This window comes from Jaculus jaculus, chromosome 3, assembly GCF_020740685.1.
Source record: "Jaculus jaculus isolate mJacJac1 chromosome 3, mJacJac1.mat.Y.cur, whole genome shotgun sequence".
Taxonomy (NCBI): domain Eukaryota; kingdom Metazoa; phylum Chordata; class Mammalia; order Rodentia; family Dipodidae; genus Jaculus; species Jaculus jaculus.
In genome coordinates this window covers 176,751,380-176,770,182 of record NC_059104.1, presented here as the reverse complement: position 1 = coordinate 176,770,182, position 18,803 = coordinate 176,751,380, and the positions used below count along the sequence as shown (strand labels likewise).

General features: G+C 37.2%; 1 protein-coding gene across 4 annotated transcripts in view; it reads left to right on the top strand.

Annotated features, from left to right (window-relative positions):
- Window positions 1-18,803, top strand: part of Sbf2 (SET binding factor 2) — a 386,553-nt gene that overhangs the window by 170,709 nt on the left and 197,041 nt on the right. For all 4 annotated transcript variants that reach the window (XM_045146272.1, XM_045146275.1, XM_045146274.1 and 1 more), the window contains one exon: window positions 5,339-5,476. In XM_045146272.1, coding sequence (XP_045002207.1) covers window positions 5,339-5,476 — 138 coding nt within the window. The remainder of the gene's footprint in view (window positions 1-5,338; window positions 5,477-18,803) is intronic.

Here is an 18,803-nt window from a genome sequence, read left to right as displayed (position 1 = left end):
GAATAGAATTATGAGTGGAAAAGCCCCAAGTGATAGCATTCTTTCTGCTTATTATCCAGGAAATTAGTAAAATTCCAATGTCTATATAATTTACTAGAAAGGAAGAAGTATTAAAATGGAATTCACCTTATTTTCTCTACTTAACCACCAAATTTTATTTCAAAAACACAGGAATTCTTAGGAGTCTTGTTAACTCTAGTTTTTTAATTAATATTGAAAGTGCATCTGAAATTGTTTTCCGAGCCATTTATGTATAAATATCTCTGAAGTATCCAAACTAAACCTGCATATATGCTCACAGGCTTGTAGATATAAATGCATACGACAGTATGTGGCAGGAAACCGTTCAGTTATTAACCGTGACAAATAGGGATGCAGGTGAATGGCATTATGGCCATATCATTGGGTGATCTCATTTTCTCCCTTGCTTTTCTGCTAGTTTCCATTCTTTTCTTTAATGTATAACTTCTATTTATTTATTGCAATGTTTTCTCTCTGTCCTCGTCCACTCTGTCTCATCTCATGCATCTCACTGTGTAGCCCAGGCCGGCCTTGATGAACTACTATACTGCCTTTGCCTCCTGAGAGGTGGTGGGGTTACAGGCGTGCCATCTCCATGTCCCAACCCTTTTCTTCTTAATGTTTTAAATTCTTTTTCATTCTCTTGTGTTTAAGCTTTTGTTCTTGTTTTCTTTTTGTTTTTCCTTCTTGCATTGCTGTAAGTCTACTGAATTCTCTTTCTTTGTTCATTTGCTTTGGTCTTTCCTCCATATTTGGTGACATTCAACATACCTGGCACCTCTGTTCCTATGTTTTCCAGGAATTTGTGCTATAAACTAGTTTTCTAATTCCTGAAAATCTCATAAACATTTTAAACCTATTGTTAGTGCCTTTTCTATTTACTTACTTTTTACATCTTGAAATCTCATTCCGGTTTGTCTGTAGGTTTGCCATGCTCAATCAGAAGTCATTAATAGTTTTTGTATTATTTTGTTGATTTTGGAATTCTTTCAGATTTGTAATTGGTTTACAGTTTTATGTTTTGTTTTCTTTCATTTCAAAGTTTGAATGTTGAAAGCTGTTCCAAATGTTCATTTTTGTCTCTAGTTGCCTCTTGAATTTTTTTTTTTTGTTAAAGCTTTACATGTAGGGCTGTCATTAGACTAATATGTCAAAATGTCCATGATTTGAAGTTAAATTGGCTTATCCTGTGTTGTGGAGGACAAATTGGGATTGTTTAAAACAACTTTTTTTTTCTAATTCTTATTGGTAGTATAAAAGAAACACTTGTTGGTTTGATGTTTTTCTACCTATCTAACTAAAATAAAGCATGTCAATTCAAACAGCATTTAGTCAGTTTACTTATATACTATAGGCAGATAATCATAGTATCTTACAAATATGATGATGATGATAATGTAATAAGGGACAATTTATTCCATAATTTCTTACTGTAAATTTTTTGTAAGAGCAATATAGTTGACCCATTTAAATTAAGATTCACTTCAAGCAAATATTTTTAAATAGTTCTAATAGCAGTTACCTTCACAAAACACCTGACCAGAGGCAGCTAATAGAAGGAAAGGGTTTATTTTGACTTAGAATTTAGGGCGTGGAGTTTCATCATAATGAGGTAAGAATGGCAGAGCTGGCAGCAGGGCATTATATCTTGTCATATCAACAAGAGGAAGCAGCAAGAATGAGCTAAACCAGTGCTGGCAAGGAGGCTGGACTGTAAAGTCCCAAGTCTCCCCCCCACCAGTGACACACCTACAACAAGTATTCAAAACACATGAGCCTGTAGGTGACATTTTACTCAACTCACCACAATCCCTTTTAAGTATACTTTATCAAAAGCTTCTCACTAAAAATGGGCATTAATTGATATCCACTATATTTTTATTTTTGGGAGAGAGAAAGAATGAGCTTACCAGGGCCTTTTGGCTGCTGTGAACAAACTCCAGGTATTTGCGCCCCTTGTGCACATATGTGACATTGCACTCCTGCATCACTGTGCATCTGGCTATGTGGGACCTGGAACTTTGAACATGTATTCTCAGGCTTTGCAGGCAAGTGCCTTAACCACTAAGCTATCTCTCAAGCCCAGTATCCACTATTTTATAATAACAAAATATCTGAGTTTTTCTGACTCTTAACTTGAAAATAATCATTTTCCCTTGTCTGTTCCTAGATATCTTGTCACATTTTTATGGACATGATTTGTATGATGAGGCCAGATGAGAGTAGAAGGGAATTATTAAAAACACAACATTGTAGCATATGTACTCCTGTATGTATGAAACAGTATTAGTGTCAGTTTATGTGCTATGTTTATCGATAATATCATTCCAAATTGATCTGCTTTTCTGTTACTTGAAGGAGGTCAGAGTGTAAGTCCATCAGTTAGATGATCAGTTCTAAACATTTTAGGTTTTGCACCTGTGATAGCAACTTTTTTCCTGTTTGCCAGTAAAGACACTGGGGAAAACAAAGCACTTACCTTCTCCTGTTTGTTTAGAGCTTATCGTTCTGCTTATGTTTTTTAGTGAATACTCGTCACAGCTGTCTAAACATTCTCTTACATTCCTGTCAGAAATGTGACTGGAGCCCAGTTCAAGAATTGTAGTGTCTACTCTCTCTTTGTTCATTACTTCCTCAATGCATGTTTAGTTAAGAGTCAAAATGGAATGAACTAGCATTATTATCAAATCCAAGCCCTATGAGGACTTTTCTCATTAGACACTTGAGTCTTGTCCTTGTACTAAATTCTGTGATTGTTGATCTGTAATACAGTGAATTGGAAAATTAGATACTTGTAACTGCAGGTAAAGGCCATTTCTTTTTAAGCTTTGAAAACAATGTTTTTATAAACCCAGTTATATAAGCTGTTAAGTTTTTATTAACTACATATTTGCATGTTAATGTATTTCATGTGAGAATTCAGACTTTTCTTATAAAGTTCGATTCTGATATTTTTATTGTATACTTTAAGATAATTCTTTAATGTGTGAAATAAGAGGTCTCACATGTAGCCACTGTATTTGTTAACTCTGTTCACTAGCTTTTTGTGAATATTCCAATAACTGTCTGACGCTCATAGTTTGGGCTACAATAAACAGAACTTTATAGTTCTTACCGAACCACAAAAATAATCCTTGCACTGCTCTCTGATTGAACTTGATGCCTGTTCTCTGGGAGGAAATTTATACCTGGTACTGAAAAGTTAGTCAAGAAAGCATGTAGCCTGGAAGGTCTATATGGGATTTGCCTATCTATTCTTATTTTTTATTTGTTTCTTATTCTCTGGAAGAGTATATAGAAAATAAAAACAAATAGAAAAATAATAAGAGAACTGAAATCAATGGAGAAAGTTATTTTCTGAAACTCTTTGTTTGCTTTAGTATTAGAGTGAAGCTGCTTGATAGAATGAATTAAGAAGTGTTCACTGCTTCTTTATTCTGAAAGATATTGGAGAAAAGTATTCTTTCTGGTTTTGTCTTCTGAATATGCTGCAGAAAATTGACATTTATTATTTAAATGCACAGTTTAATTCATCAGGTATTTTCTGTTTGGAGAAGTTATTGATAAAAATTTTGAAATAATATAAATCTGTTTTGCTTGGGTAAACTTTTGCTAATTGCATCTTTTAACAACTTGGTCTGTACTATCTTTCAAATTTTGGACAGAACATTGTTCAGGGTACTCCATGGCTATTCTTTCAATGTGCTTGGGATATTTCATTTCTGACCATAATATGTAGATTTTTCCTTAGCTTGGTTGGAAGTTTATTGATTTTTTGTTTGTTTGTTTTGAGGTAGGGTCTCACTCTGGTCCAGGCTGACCTGGAATTAACTCTGTAGTCTTAGGGTGGCCTTGAACTCATGTTGATCCTCCTACCTTTGCCTCCCAAGTGCTGGGATTAAAGGCGTGCGCAACCACGCCCGGCTCTGATTTTTTTTTTTTTTTTAAGAACTAGCTTACCTGGTTTTATTGAATTTTCTCCATAGATTTCAGTTCTCTTATTATTTTTCTATTTGTTTTTATTTTCTAGTCTCCTTAACTCAAAGTTTAGATTACTGATTTTAGATCCTTTTTTATTTTAACATTCATATACTCAATGATACTATTTTAGCCACTGCTTTTACTGTCTTCTATAATTTTTTGTGTTTTAATTATTGTTATTAAAAATATATTTCGTATGGATACATCATGTGTTGGTACCCTCTTTTCCATCATCCCGGCCCCCATTCCATTCAGACGCTTCTCAGTGGGGTTTCAGGTATTTCCCATGGGGTTGTAGTTTATGTGTTGTGGGAGCAGCAGTCAGTTATTTTGAGTGGGGAGGGAATGCCTCTGGGCATGATGTCTCAACCTGTGGCTCTTAAAATCTTTCCACCCCCTCTTTCACAAAATTCCCATTTAGAAGTATGTTGTTAACCCTCTTAAGTATTTGGGACGTATTTAGGTTTCTAGTTGAATTATACTGTGGACTGAGTAGATTTATATAATTTTATTCTTGAAACTTTGTTAAAATGCGTTTTATACCCAAGGTATATGGTCTCTCTTGATGAATAAGGTAACTTCCATTGTAATGAATTGAAAATTCCTTGTACTTATAAGGAAAATTTTGCATGATTCAGTTTTCTATCAGTGATATATACCTTGTGCTTTATCTGCTACTTATCCCCTAATTTATTCTCAGAGTTGGGGCACAGTCCTTCACCATGTCATATGCAACTGCACATGGCAAAGAAGGACTGACAAATGGCATCTTAGAGTGGGATATGTGGACAATCTTGACTATCTTCACAAAATAAATATGCACACTGGTGAATGTTTTCAAAACCATGAATCTGCACAGGAATTTATTTTGCATTCTATATATAGGTGTAATGTGGTCATTGTGTGGTATATGCAGTGCCGGTGCCTGTGGCAAGTATGTGTTCACAGTGGAACAGCCAGTGTCCTGTTCATCCCTCTTCTGCGCATTATTACTTGAACAGGGATCTCTTACTGATCTAGGAGCTTGGTGTTTTTTGGTAAGCTTTGGCAAGTCTCAAGTCTCTGCTCCCCCATGCGACTGGGATACAGATGCATGTTGCCACATCCAACTCTTGATGTAGGTCTTGGGGGTCAAACTCTAGTGGTTGCTCAGGCCTCGTGCTTGCACAGGAAGTTCTCTTCACTGCTGAGTCGTCTTCCCAGCCTGAGTGTATTAATGTTGGCTGATGTGGTACACCAAGTAGGCAATTTGAAAGACAAGTGAGGCTTAGATGTTAATGAATATTAAATTTTCATTTTCTGTTCAAAATGTAACCAATTTTTCTATTCCATTTAGTTTTGTCAGCCTGCTGGATGGCACCTGTCCAGAGAACGGAAGCAGCCGACATTCTTCGTGGTGGTCCTGACAGATATTGACTCGGATCGACATTACTGCTCATGTTTAACCTTCTATGAAGCAGAGATCAATCTCCAGGTACAGAAACTATCCTGTCCAAAGAACAGTCACAGGGATGACATTTACTTTGTGTATTCTTTATTTTAAAAGATAATCTGTTTTAATGCTGTATTTGTTTTCATTAAAACTGAAAGTTTTATGATATTCTTTTAGAAGACTGAAAAAGCTTTAATTATTTTTTGTTTAATGTTAGAGAGGAGAGCAACGAGGGAAAAGCTACTTAAGACATTAATTATCCTGATTTAAAATATTTCTAAGAGTAGTATATCCATGAACTGGCTTGTTAGGATTAGTTTACTTATGTGATGCACGTGTGATTTTTCTCTTCAAGTCCTCCTGAGGGAACTTTCACAAAACATTTAATCAAAATGTTCATAAATCATTGATCACAATGCTTTACATCATTGTTAATGAAGGAGCCAAGTAAATGTTAACTGATTCACATCATTGTCACCAACATGAGCAGTGTGAAATTGATGGTTGGAGCTAGAGAAATTTAAAATGCCTGATCTTTTAGAGTAGTGCTTGACATTCCTAGTTTCAAAACTGGATCTTTATGTATTCAAAGCAGAAATTATATAGGACAAAATATTGGGCAGTATGTGGAATTCAATGAATGAGGGAGGAGCAGAGAACTGGAGAAATCACCCAGCTTGGAGATGTTCTCATGCAGGCCACACTGCTTCCATGTTTTACCACGGGACATTTTAGGGGTTGCATTCAGGCATTGTAACCTTCTCACTAGTTGCTCTGCAGTATTTCTTTCTTTCTCTCTCTCTCTCTCTCTCTTTTTAGTATCATTTGTTTATTTTTTTATTTATTTGAGAGTGACAGAGAGAAGGGGGGAGAGAATGGGTGTGCCAAGGCCTCCAGCCACTGCAGACGAACTCCAGATGCATGCGTCCCTTTGTACATCTGGCTAACGTGGGACCTGGGGAACCGAGCCTTGAACCAGGGTCCTTCGGCTTCACAGGCAAGCGCTTAACCGCTAAGCCATCTCTCCAGCCCGTGCTCTGCAGTATTTCACCTCCCCCGTGTGCTGTCATTCTCACACACTGATGACTTCTGTTTCAAATGGGTAGTTTTCTTGGTAGGAGACAGAATGCTTGCAGAACCCAGCCCTGTGAGTGGGAGTCACAAAAAAGATAGGAATTTTGCTGCTGCTGCTGCTGCTGCTGGTGGTGGTGGCAGTAGTTGTTTGGCTTATTTTCCTTATTAGTTTACAATAAGGAAGGTAAAGAAGCTTGGCTCATGTTGAGCAAGACAGTTTGCATAAATTACTATACCTTCTGGCACATGGAGAAGGATGAGTATTACCACTGGGAGGGAAGATAAGTTTATTTTCTGAAATGCTCCCAAATGAGCACTTGTTGCTTTGATAATATTTCTTAAACTCCAAAATCTGAATTTTCTGAATTCAGTGTCTGACTTTTTTTATATAGAGAAATTACCTATCACAATGCAAACCTATAGTATTCAAGTTTATTATACTTAAGTATTAAAACTGGCGTGAGTATTTATAGTGAAAGATCAAAAGCTTACATGAAACAAAATTTGTATTGCCTGCATTATCAACAACTTACACGTTATCTTTTTGTCAGATCTTTATGTAAAGACATCAACATCTTGAAGTTTTTGAATATAAAATGAAGCTAATATTTAATGACTATCATCATATTTCTTCTATTTGAACTTGAAGGGTTATGTTGTCAGTGAGAACAGAAAGTTTCTAAGTCTGAGTATAGTGATTAATAGTGGTGGAATTGTCAATGAATAGCCGACTTCCTGTTTTTTTTTATCATTTCAGTCAAAACAACTTTGAGAGTGTTCTCTAGTCTATGTGTCACTTTATTTTTAGGTGGCCTTTCATTTCAGTGTGTCTTTGTAGAGCTTAAGGTAGTTTTGAGAATCCAATATTTTTTATTTCCAGATTCTTTGTGTACCTTTTCTTATAAAGTGTGCATATGTGTACTTATATGTATGTGCATGCACATGCATATGGAGGCCAGAGGTCAATATTGGATACCTTCCCCAATTGCTCTCTACTTTGTCTTTTTTTTAAAAACAAAAATAGCTTTTATTGAAAATCTGTCTTGATATAGGCAATATACTATGATCATAATTTCCTCTCACTACTCTCCTTTTTCCTCTTCCAATATCCCCCCTTCACTGAATCCCTTACTCTTTCTAGTTAACCCCTTTTCTATTTTGATATCATAATATTTACCTCCTATTATACAGGTCTGGTGTAGGTAGTGTCAACCACCATGAGGTCATGAATACCATGGCCACTTTGTGTCTGGAAGATAAAATTACAAAGAACTTCGCTCCCACCCCCTTCCTTTGCGCTCTTACATTCTTCCCATCACCCTTTCACAATGGTCCCCGAGCTTTGGTAGGTATGATAGCATGTCTCCCTTGATGGTGAGCATTCCACTGTCACTTCTTCTCAGGGCTTTGGTGAGTTTTGAGTCTTCCCAGTGGTCACTGCCATCTGAAAAGAGAGAAGCTTCTCTAACGAAAAGTGAGAGTAGCATACACACAAACTAAGTATTTAGAGGGCAGTTTCTACATCTCAGCTTTTGAGAAAAGATCTTGCACTGAGCCTACACCTCACTAATTAGGCTAAGCTTGATAGCCAGCAAGCCCAAGAGGTTCTGTCGTCTCCCCCTTCCTGGTGCTGGAGTCACAGGGGTCCACTGCCACAGCCAGCTTTTATGTAGGCATCTGTGATCCAAATGCAGGTCCTCCTGTTTGAGAAACAAGCTCTTTACCCACTGAGCCATTGCTGCAGTCCTATTTTCACATTATTTAAATCTTCCTTGAGTTGTCTAATGGAAATCAAATGATTATTTGGATTCTCCCTCCCCTCTTCTTCACTATATATTCATTCTACTTCCTTCCATATAAGCTAACAGAAAAAGCAACACATTAAGGCATTATAGTAGCTGGTTTAGAAAGATGTTCTAGAAATTGTTGAACGCTTCTCTAACTTTTTATTTGGAAATTATTTCAAACTTATAGAAAAAAAACTCAAGTATTGTGCAAGAATTCCAATATCATTTACTGATCTGGAGAGATGGCTCAGCAGTTAAGTTTTCTTCCTAAAACCACCTGAGTTCAAATCTCCAGATCCCACCCAAACAGCTGGGGTGCCTGTAATCCCAGCCCCACAAATGGGAACTAAGACTGTAAAATGACCCAAGATTGCTAAAACTAACACCATGCTCCTATATCAGTAAGAAAGTCCCTCTCAAAATAAGAACAGGTGAAAGAACAGTGGAACAGAACAGAACACCCACCGTTCCGATCCCTGCGGGCAAATGCTTCCTGCCGCAGGCAAGCTCACGGGCGCTGCAAGGGCATGAACACATTTGTACGCCACACACAGAAACAAAAAATGTTTCTTTTACGCATATTTAATCTATAAAGTTTTGCCCTTTTAATTTATTAAGGTCTTTCTCCAAAAACAACACACACACGCACGCACGCACGCACGCATGCGCACGCCGGGCGTGGTGGCACTTGACTCTAATCCTAGCACTTGAGAACCAGAGGTAGGAGGATCGCCATGAGTTTGAGGCTACCCTCAGACCACATGGTGAATTCCAGGTCAGCCTGGGCCAGAGTGAAACCCTACTTTGGAGAAAAAAAGAAGAAGAAGAAGAAAGGAAAAGGTCTTTCTCCTGCTCCCTTTCCCTTTTCCACTCCCTTTGTATTTCCCACTCACTCTGCACCACCAGACTCCCGCTCTCATCCCCTTTCTTTACTCAACCCACACACTCAGAAACATACACAGCTGTTTTTTTTTTTTCCTGAGCAGTTTGAAAGAAATCCATGTATCAACCCTTTACTCTAAATTCTTTATATTACCAAGAACATAACTATCTCAAGACATGGAACATGGAATACTTTAATCTGTCATTCATATTCCAGTTTTGTCATCTGACCGAATGATGTTTTCTGTTTGCTTGTTTTGATGATGGGTCTTACTGTATTGTTCAGGCTGGACTCGAACTGCTATGCTCAGTTGATTCTCTTGCCTCAGGCCTCCCAAGTACTTGGAGACTACCATGGTACATCACCATATTCCCTAATAATGGTTCTTATCATCCATTCCTCTGTTTTTATTCAGAAAACACATAGTCCATATGTTTATCATTTCTCTTTTCATCTACATTGGCCTTTCTTTTTAAGAAGTCTCACTGTTCATAACGTAACTCTCCATGCCCCTCTGATAAACTGTTCTGATTTTATGCTTTGTCATGTTGCTTATTAAGCTCAGGTTATGCACCAGAGAGTGCTGCGAAAGTGAAGCGCATCCACATTCTGCTACTTGGAGGATGAGGCAGGAGGACTGAGAATTTGAGGATCGCCTGACCTAACTAGTGAGAGACTGTTTGCAAACTAACAGAAGAAAAATACACCAGAAAAAGAAAGAAAATAAAAATAGAGTATTTCCTAAATGTGTGTGTGTTTTTTTTTTTTTTAAGTGTCCTTCCATGTGTATTTGAAGCTATACAGTGTGTATGCATGCCTCATGAGGATGTTAACCTTGGTTAACTAATCAAGTGATTATCAGATTTAGGCACTGTATCATTCCCCTTTTTTCCAGTTTTAACTACTTAGTCTGTAGGAAGCTGCTGTCACACAATAAAAGTGACCTGCTGTTCATCATGCATGCTCACTTAAGTTTCGTAACTGGTGACTCTTGTTGGTGCTGATTGATTTTAGTGGTTGCTTGGTGATTATTTAACAGTTCTGCGCTCCTCCACCTACCAGTCAGCAGGCAGCATTTACTGTGGACACAGCTCTCCTTTCTGTCTATGGCTCACAAATTCCAGCTTTTTTTCCTTTCCTTCAGAAGCTTATAATTCCTTAATGTGCCATATCTGACCAGTGGGCACATCGCAGGTTGGTACATATATATATATATATATACACACACACACACACACATATACATATGTGTATATGTATATATATGTGTGTGTGTATATATATATATGTATATATGTGTGTGTGTGTGTGTGTATATATATATATATATATTTTTTTTTTTTTTTTTTTTTTTTTTAAAGGTAAAGGTCTCACTCTAGCTCAGGCTGACCTGGAATTCACTATGTAGTCTCATGGTGGCCTCAAACTCATGGTGATCCTCCTAACTCTGTCTCCCAAGTGCTGGAATTAAAAGCATGTGCCACGACACCGGCTTGTATTTTTTTTTTTTTTTAATGAGATCCCATCTTTAAAAAAAAAAAACAAAAAAAACTTTAGAACTTCTTGACCTATCAAGCTTACCCAAGCTCTTATTTTTATTTTTTATTTATTTTTTACAGTCTCAACCTTGGAATCAACCCTTCATTTGAGGATACTTGTTCCCTTTTATGGAATAATATTGCAAATAAAGATTGTGATTTTTGTATATTTTGAATCAATAGCTTAAAAAGTTTATATTCTTTTCTGTTACCAAAGATATTTTCTCATTTACCATTTTAAGTGGACCAAAAAATTGCAATTTAGGTTTTACAATTAACCTCTAAAATATTTAAAATCTACTTTTTATAAAAGTTTCCAATTCTAAGATGTCTACTTTTTGTAGTACATAGGTATTAGATAATAGCTACATTTTGTGTGTGTACATGTATATTTTATTTATTTATTTATTTATTTATTTATTTATTTATTTATTTATTTGCAAACAGAGAGAGAAGGGATGCATCAAGGCCTGTAGCCACTGCAAATGAACTCCAAATGCATGTGTCTCCTTGTTCATCTGGCTTCCATGGATACTGGGAAATTGAATCAGGGTCCTTTGGCTTTGCAAGCAAGTGCCTTAACCGCTAAGCCATCTCTCCAGCCCATAGCCACAATGATGAAATTCATTCTGTCATTTGAGTTTAAAATTAGTGTGAGAGCACAAATAATAGAGTAGAATTTGGAAAGAAAAAAAAACAAACCTGAAAGTTGTTCCTGTCTAGGTCCTTAGTAAGGTTGTTCTCATTTTTAGTGTGAACTGTTTATGTCCTTAAAAAAAAATGTGTTTTTCCTTTAGTTTTGGATCATGTCACCAGTTCAAAATAGATCTTTTAATCCTCATTTGGTGTGAATTACTTCATACCAAATGTACTATGACACATTATTTGGAATCCTAAAAAGAGGAACTTAGGGACATACACTATCAAGAGTAAAGTTGTGCAACTTTAAAATTTTAAGTTGGCTCTTTTGTCTCCTCTAAGATATAGTAACACTTCTCAGTAATCACAAGCAAACTTTGTCATTAAACTCTCATATATATTTCCAAACTTATTTAGGCAGTATGAGCCTGGATTTCCATAGTTAATCAATAAAAACAGAATTGAAAATAGTGTCTATGGCTAATATAAAAAATATAACAGACCTAAGTTTTATGTTTAATTTTATATAATTTTAAAGTAGTAATGTGTTGCTGTATGTATATAAGCCAATGATTCCTTCATGTGTTTATGTATCTGTGTGAACCAGTGATCCCTTCGTGTGCTTATGTATGTATGTGAGCCAGTTATTCCTTTGTATGCTTCTGTATTGTATGAACCAATGATTCCTAGTGTGTATGTGTGTGTGTGTATATATAAATCAGTGATTCTTTAGTGTTTTTCTGAATGTATACAAGCCAGTGAGTCCCTATTGCACCTCTGAATGTGTATGAGCCAGTGATTCCTAACATGGTTTTGTATATAATGTGTATAAACCAGTATTATTCTTTGTGGGCATCATTGATTTCTCTCCTCTGACCTTCTCTTTAGAATTCACTCTAAACACCAATTATTGCAAAATTGTTTTGAATTATTTTCACCTGTATTCCTCTCTCTCTGTCTCTTTTCAAGGTATGGCCTCACTCTAGCCCAGGCTGACCTGGAATTCACTGTGGAGTCTCAGGGTGGCCTCAGTCTCATGGAGATTCTCCTACCTCTGCCTCCTGAGTGCTGGGATTAAAGATGTGCACCACCATGCTTGACTCACCTGTATTTCTCTACCATTTAAACAGGACTAAATTTCCTGACAGTAGTGTTTCTGCCTTATCCTCCTGTGACACGATATGGCTAATCGAGTAGAAAATGTTTAATAAATAAACATGTACTAATACATAATGATTTACTTTTTAAAAACTTTTTAGATTTTTTTTGTTTAAAAATAATACAGACAGGGGCTGGAGGGATGGCTTAGCACTTAAGGCCAAAGGATCCAAGTTTGATTCCCCAGGAGCCATGTTAGCCACATGCACAAGGAGGTACACATGTCTGGAGTTTGTTTGCAGTGGCTGGAGACTCTGGCATGCCCATTCTCTCTCTCTCTCTCTCTCTCTCTCTCTCTCTCTCTCTCTCTCTCTCTGTGTGTGTGTGTGTGTGTCTTCCCCCTTCCTCCCTCCCTCTTTCTCTGTCAAATAAATAAATAAGAATAAAATATTTTTAAAATAATACAAACATCTGGATGTGTGTATGTATGTGTATAGATATATATATATACATACATACATATATATATGTACACATACATATATATATACATATATATGTACACATACATACATATATATGTATCTTCATGTGATTCATGCCAACCCAAAGATACTTGAAATAAAACTTTTCAGATCTTTCCCTTTCATATTAAAAATGTAAACATAGATAGTATAGATTCAAACACCACACACATTTTCTATATAGGTAGCCCTTTAAAAACTTGTGTTTATTACCATTTCATTCTGATATCAATATATATGTGATTATATTTCAATTTCTTTTTTGTGATTTTTTATTATTTTATTTATTTAAGAGAAATGGGGGGAGAGAGAGAGAGAGCGTGTACTAGGTGCTCTAGCCACTGTAAACTCCAGACGCATGCGCCACCATGTGCATCTGGCTTATGTGGGTCATGAGGAATTGAATCTGGGTCCTTAGGCTTCACAGACAAATGCCTTAACTGCTAAGCCATCTCCAGCCCCGGTTTAAATTTATTAATAGCTACTGTGTTAAAGAGAATCTTAGCTTCTTGCTATCTGTATGCATTAGTTACTTTCTCATGGCTATGGCAAGTACCTGGCAAAAGCAGCATAAGCAGGAAAGGGTTACTTCAGTGTACAGTTTGCGCGATACATTTCATCATGATGGAGAAGAAGTGGCAGCAAGAGCATGAAACAGCAGCTCACACTGTAGTGGAATTGAGAAGCAGACGGGTCAATGCTGGCGCTTAGCTGTTACTCTTTTCTGTGCAATCCAGACCTCAGCTCATGTGATGGCCCTGCTCACCATTAGGGTGGGACTGCCTACCTCATTTAGCCTAATTAGGAAATCGTTTCAGACACACCCAAGGATCTGTTTTCATGGCGAATCCAAATCCTGTTAAATTGACAACCAAGACCAGACATCAACACTGTTCTACTTTTATATAATAGAAAATATTTCCTGGTTTCCAAAGGAATGTACTTCACATATATCGAATCTTTTTCTTTTTTCTTTTCTTTCTTTTGTATTTGAACAGTAGAGTTTCACTCTTGCCCAGAATTACATGGAACTACATCCTGCCTTCACCTCCTAAACCCTGGGATTAAAACCATGCACCATCACACCTAGCTGCATATAATGAGTCTCAAATCATTGCTTCACAAATACTCCCCATTCTTTTCTTCTACCATCTTTCCTAGTATTTCTTCACTGGTTTCCCTCTGTCAATAAAAGACTTTATATATGTCCAGGGTTTTGTGTGGGAGTGCATGTGGTGTCCATGTGTGCATATTTTTGTATGAGCAGGTACACATGTATGTGTGGCTACACATGCATATATTGCATGTGCATGTGGAAGCCAGAAGATACTGCCATAGGTGTCATTCCTCGTGTGTTGCCCTCCTTTCTTGAGATAGGATCTCTCATTGGCTTCGAGTTTGTCTAACAGGCTAGACTGGCTGGCTAGTCGCCACAAGGGACTGTCTCCACATCACTAGTGCCAAGATTACAAGCATGCACACCACATCTTTTTTTATATGGGTTTTAGGGACTGAACTCGGGTCTTCCTGCTTACAAAGCAAGCGTTTTACCAATGGAACTATCGCTTACAAAGCAAGCGTTTTACCAATGGAACTATCTCCTCAGCCCCTATATTTACTCCTACCCTTCTAGGTGGGTTGAATCAGAAGTACCCCTAAACTCATGTTTTCTGAATGCTTTGTCACCATCTGGTAGCAATTTGGAAGATGGAGCCTTGCTGAAGGTGTGTTGTTGGGGTGGACTTGGGGGTGTTATAGCCTGCTCTTCTTTGCCAGAGTTTAGCTCACTCTCCTGCTGTTGTCCACCTGCTGTGGCAGAGGTGATGTTCAGCCTCTGCTCATGCCATGCTTTCCCCTGCCATCTTGAAGCTTCCCCTTGAAGAATGTAAGCCAAAATAAAAACTTTTCTCAGCTGGGCGTGGTGGCACATGCCTTTAATCTCAGCACTCGGGAGGCAGAGGTAGGCGTATTGCCATGAGTTTGAGGCCACCCTGAGAATACATAGTGAATTCCAGATCAGCCTGGGCTAGAGTGAGACCCTACCTCAAAAAAAAAACAACAAAAAACTTTTCTCCCATTAGCTGCTTTTAATAGGGTGCTTTATCTTTGCAACAAGAAGGTAACTACAATACCTTCTAAGGATATAGAACACAGAGACATACACATACTTGTTTCAGACATTTTATGCTCTAAAGTAGGTTTTAATAGCCTTTTCCAGATATGTGTTCCATGTGTCAAGATGACCAAGTGGTCTAAGGCACCAGACTCTAGCTCCACTTCCCCATGTGTTCTGTAGGGTACTAAGTCTGTAGTAAAGAGATCTAATAAGTTTCAAAAATATTTTGTGCTATACCTCAATTTCTTGAAATTGCACAAACAGTATTTGCATTCAAAGTCAGAAATCCTGCCCTAAAGATACCCTTTTAAACTATTTTTATTTGTTTGCAAGCAGAGACAGACAGGGTGACAGGCAGAAAGAATGGACACACCAGGGCCTCCAGCCACTGCAAACAAACTCCAGACGCATGTGTCACTTCGTGTATATGGTTTTGTGTGGGTCCTAGGGAATTAACTTGAGTCTTTAGGCTTTGTAGGCAAGCATCTTAACCCCTAAGCCATCTCTCCAGTCTACTTTTTAAAAACTAGACTTAGCTTATTATTTCTGAAACACTTTGGGAAATGCTGCCTTGTGAGTATGTTAAAATAAAAAGTAAACTGTGTACTATGTCTCAATAAAATAAAAGCTTTCTGGGTGAATATGTAATAGCTCTGACATTGAATCTGTCCTGTCCTCTGAGTACTTCAGAGCAATATATCAAATCCATCCTACCCTCTAAGTACTGCAGAGCAGTATATGGAATCTGTCCTGTCCTCTGAGTACTGTCCAACAGTATATCAAAGCTGTTCTGTCCTGAGTACCGGAGAACAACATATTGAACCTGCCTTGCCAAGTGCTTCAGAGAAATATTGATTCCATTCTGCCCCCTGAGTACTTTAGAGCAGTATATAAAATCCACCCTGTCCTTTGAGTACTATGGAGCATTAGTCTGAATCCACCTTGCCCTCTGAGTACTGCAGAGCAGTACATCAAATAAATCCATCCTGCACTGTGAGTGCTGCAGAGCAGTGTATTGAATCCTGTCTTCTGAGTGCTGCAGAGCCTTTGCTAGAGGTAAACTCAACTGTGTTACTTCTAAAATATGTACTTACTATGAATACAGTGTTTTTCAGACAAATGCCAATACCAACCAGGTTTTATCAAGTGAACATGCTAATATGTGTTAAAAATAATTTGGCAGGAATTAAAGTTTATCGGGGGGAATTTTAGAGTAAAAGAAACTATTTAAGGCTCCTCTATTTCAGTTCTGGAAAGTTTAAACTCTTTAATTTGCTTTACTGAGGCAACCCTCTGTGATGGTACATGGTAATATACATTTCAAAAGGAAATTTAGAACTAAATTTTTTACTTGCAGAATTCTTTGTCCTTTTATTTAAAAAACTGTTTAAAGAAATGTGAGAGTATTTGTAATATGATATGATATTGCTAGAAATGAGCATAGTACTGAGAAGATGTTGGATACAACAACTCTTTTCAGTATAGAAGTCTAGGATTTGACACGTGCTTTGAAGTGAAAATCAAGTTTCAGAATGCAACAGACATGACCAAAGTGTTCAAGCTGAACACTAAGATAAACCTCCTCAAGTAAGTACCTGTCTGTATAAGGAAGTCATTGCAGTTAGCCCCTAGATGTCATGTCATTTTGCTTGGGATATGGTTGAAGTGTAATAATAGCATTTTGGGGACAGATTAATACAGTATGTGCCAATTTATTCCACGTGGGAGCACAGAGATTCATATATGATCTATACAGAAGCAGGGACTGCCACTAGCATGTCTAATCATTGTAATAACTACTGGATAAAAATACCTACAGTGGACAAGTTGTGGCACGTGACTATGATATAGATAAGAGAGAAGGTAACTTGCTAAATCATGGGAGATAATTCAGTAAATAGCATTTCAGGTAAATTTGTATCCTTCTTAAATGGTACCTACTAAAATCATGAATCATTTCAGGTTAGAGGAAGGCATATGAATATTGTTCAGTTAGATAACACAAGACTGTTTGTACTATAAAATAATAAATTTCATTCATCATAAAATACCATCAATACATTGAATTTCCTTATTTTAAATTTCTCATCTTTTCTGTATCTTCCATTACAAAACATGTAGTTCATGTCTGTAATCCCAGCACTTAGGAATTTCAGGCAGGAGAATTTAAGTTTGAGACCAGCCTGGGACTGCATAGTGAGTTTCAGGTACCAACTTGTGTAGACTGTCTCCACATTTCTTTTATATATATATATCTTTTATATATATCTCAAGGTTAGAGAGAGAGAGAGGCAGACAGACAGAGCCATCCAAACCAGTGCAAGTTGTCATTGTACAATTACTTCCCATAGAATATTCTAACAACTGAATAGATGAGGCAGTATCTCCCTTACATGATCTGTTATTTCTAGCAAAACTCGATTCAAAGTATCAGTCCATTCCTTGGGAAAAAATCTTTGCCAGCTATATATCTGATAGAGGATTAATATCTAGGATATACAAAGTACCCAAAAAGTTAAATTATAAGGAATCAAACAATTCAATCACAAAATGGGCTATGGAGCTAAATAGAGAGTTCTCAAAGGAAGAAATATGGATGGCATATAAGCATCTAAAAAAATGTTCTACATCACTAGTCATCAGGGAAATGCAGATTAAAACTACATTGAGATTCCATCTCACTCCTGTCAGATTGGCTACCATCATGAAAACAAATGATCATAAATGTTGGCAGGGATGTGGAAAAAGAGGAACCCTTCTATACTGTTGGTGGGAATGTAATCTGGTCCAGCCATTGTGGAAATCAGTGTGAAGGTTCCTAAAACAACTAAAGATTGATCTGTCATATGACCCAACTATAGCACTCCTAGGCATATATCCTAAAGACTCATCTCATTTCCTTAGAAGTATGTGCTCAACCATGTTTATTGCTCATCAATTTACAATAGCTGGGAAATGGAACCTGCCTAGATGTCCCTCAACTGATGAGTGGATAATGAAGATGTGGCACATTTATACAATGGAGTTCTACTCAGCAGTAAAGAAAAATGAAGTTGTGAAATTTGCAGAAAAATGGATGGACCTGGAAAGGATTATACTAAGTGAGGTAACCCAGGCCCAGAAAGCCAGGCGCCACATGTTCTCCCTCATATGTGGATCCTAGCTACACAGATGATTGGGCTTCTGCGTGAGAAGGAAAAAACTCAGTAGCAGAGGCCAGTAAGTTAAAAAGGAGATATAAAGGGAAGAGAAAGGAAGGGGGGGTGGGTACTTAATAGGATGGTATTGAATATATGTAAGTAGAAAGATTGAGATGGGGAGGGGATATGATGGAAAATGGAATTTCAAAGGGGAAAGTGAGGGGCGGAGGGAGAGTATTACCATGGGGGATATTTTTTATAATAATGGAAAATGTTAATAAAAATTGAGAAAATAAATAAATATCAAATGAATATGAACAATGGCAAAAAACAATCAGTCCATTCTTTTAGAACAAACTCTCTTTTACCTAAGAGCTTTTGGTATACATTTTGCCTTGAAAACAGGAATTTTTTTTTTTTTTCTCAGAACTTGAGACATTGTATTTGTGTTGAGAGAGGGTTATATGGGATCACCTAGAACCTAGGGCGTCATACATGCTAGGTAGGTGCTTACTACTGAGCCACAGCTTGGAACATTGTATTCTTGTAGGAGAATTATTAGAAATAAGA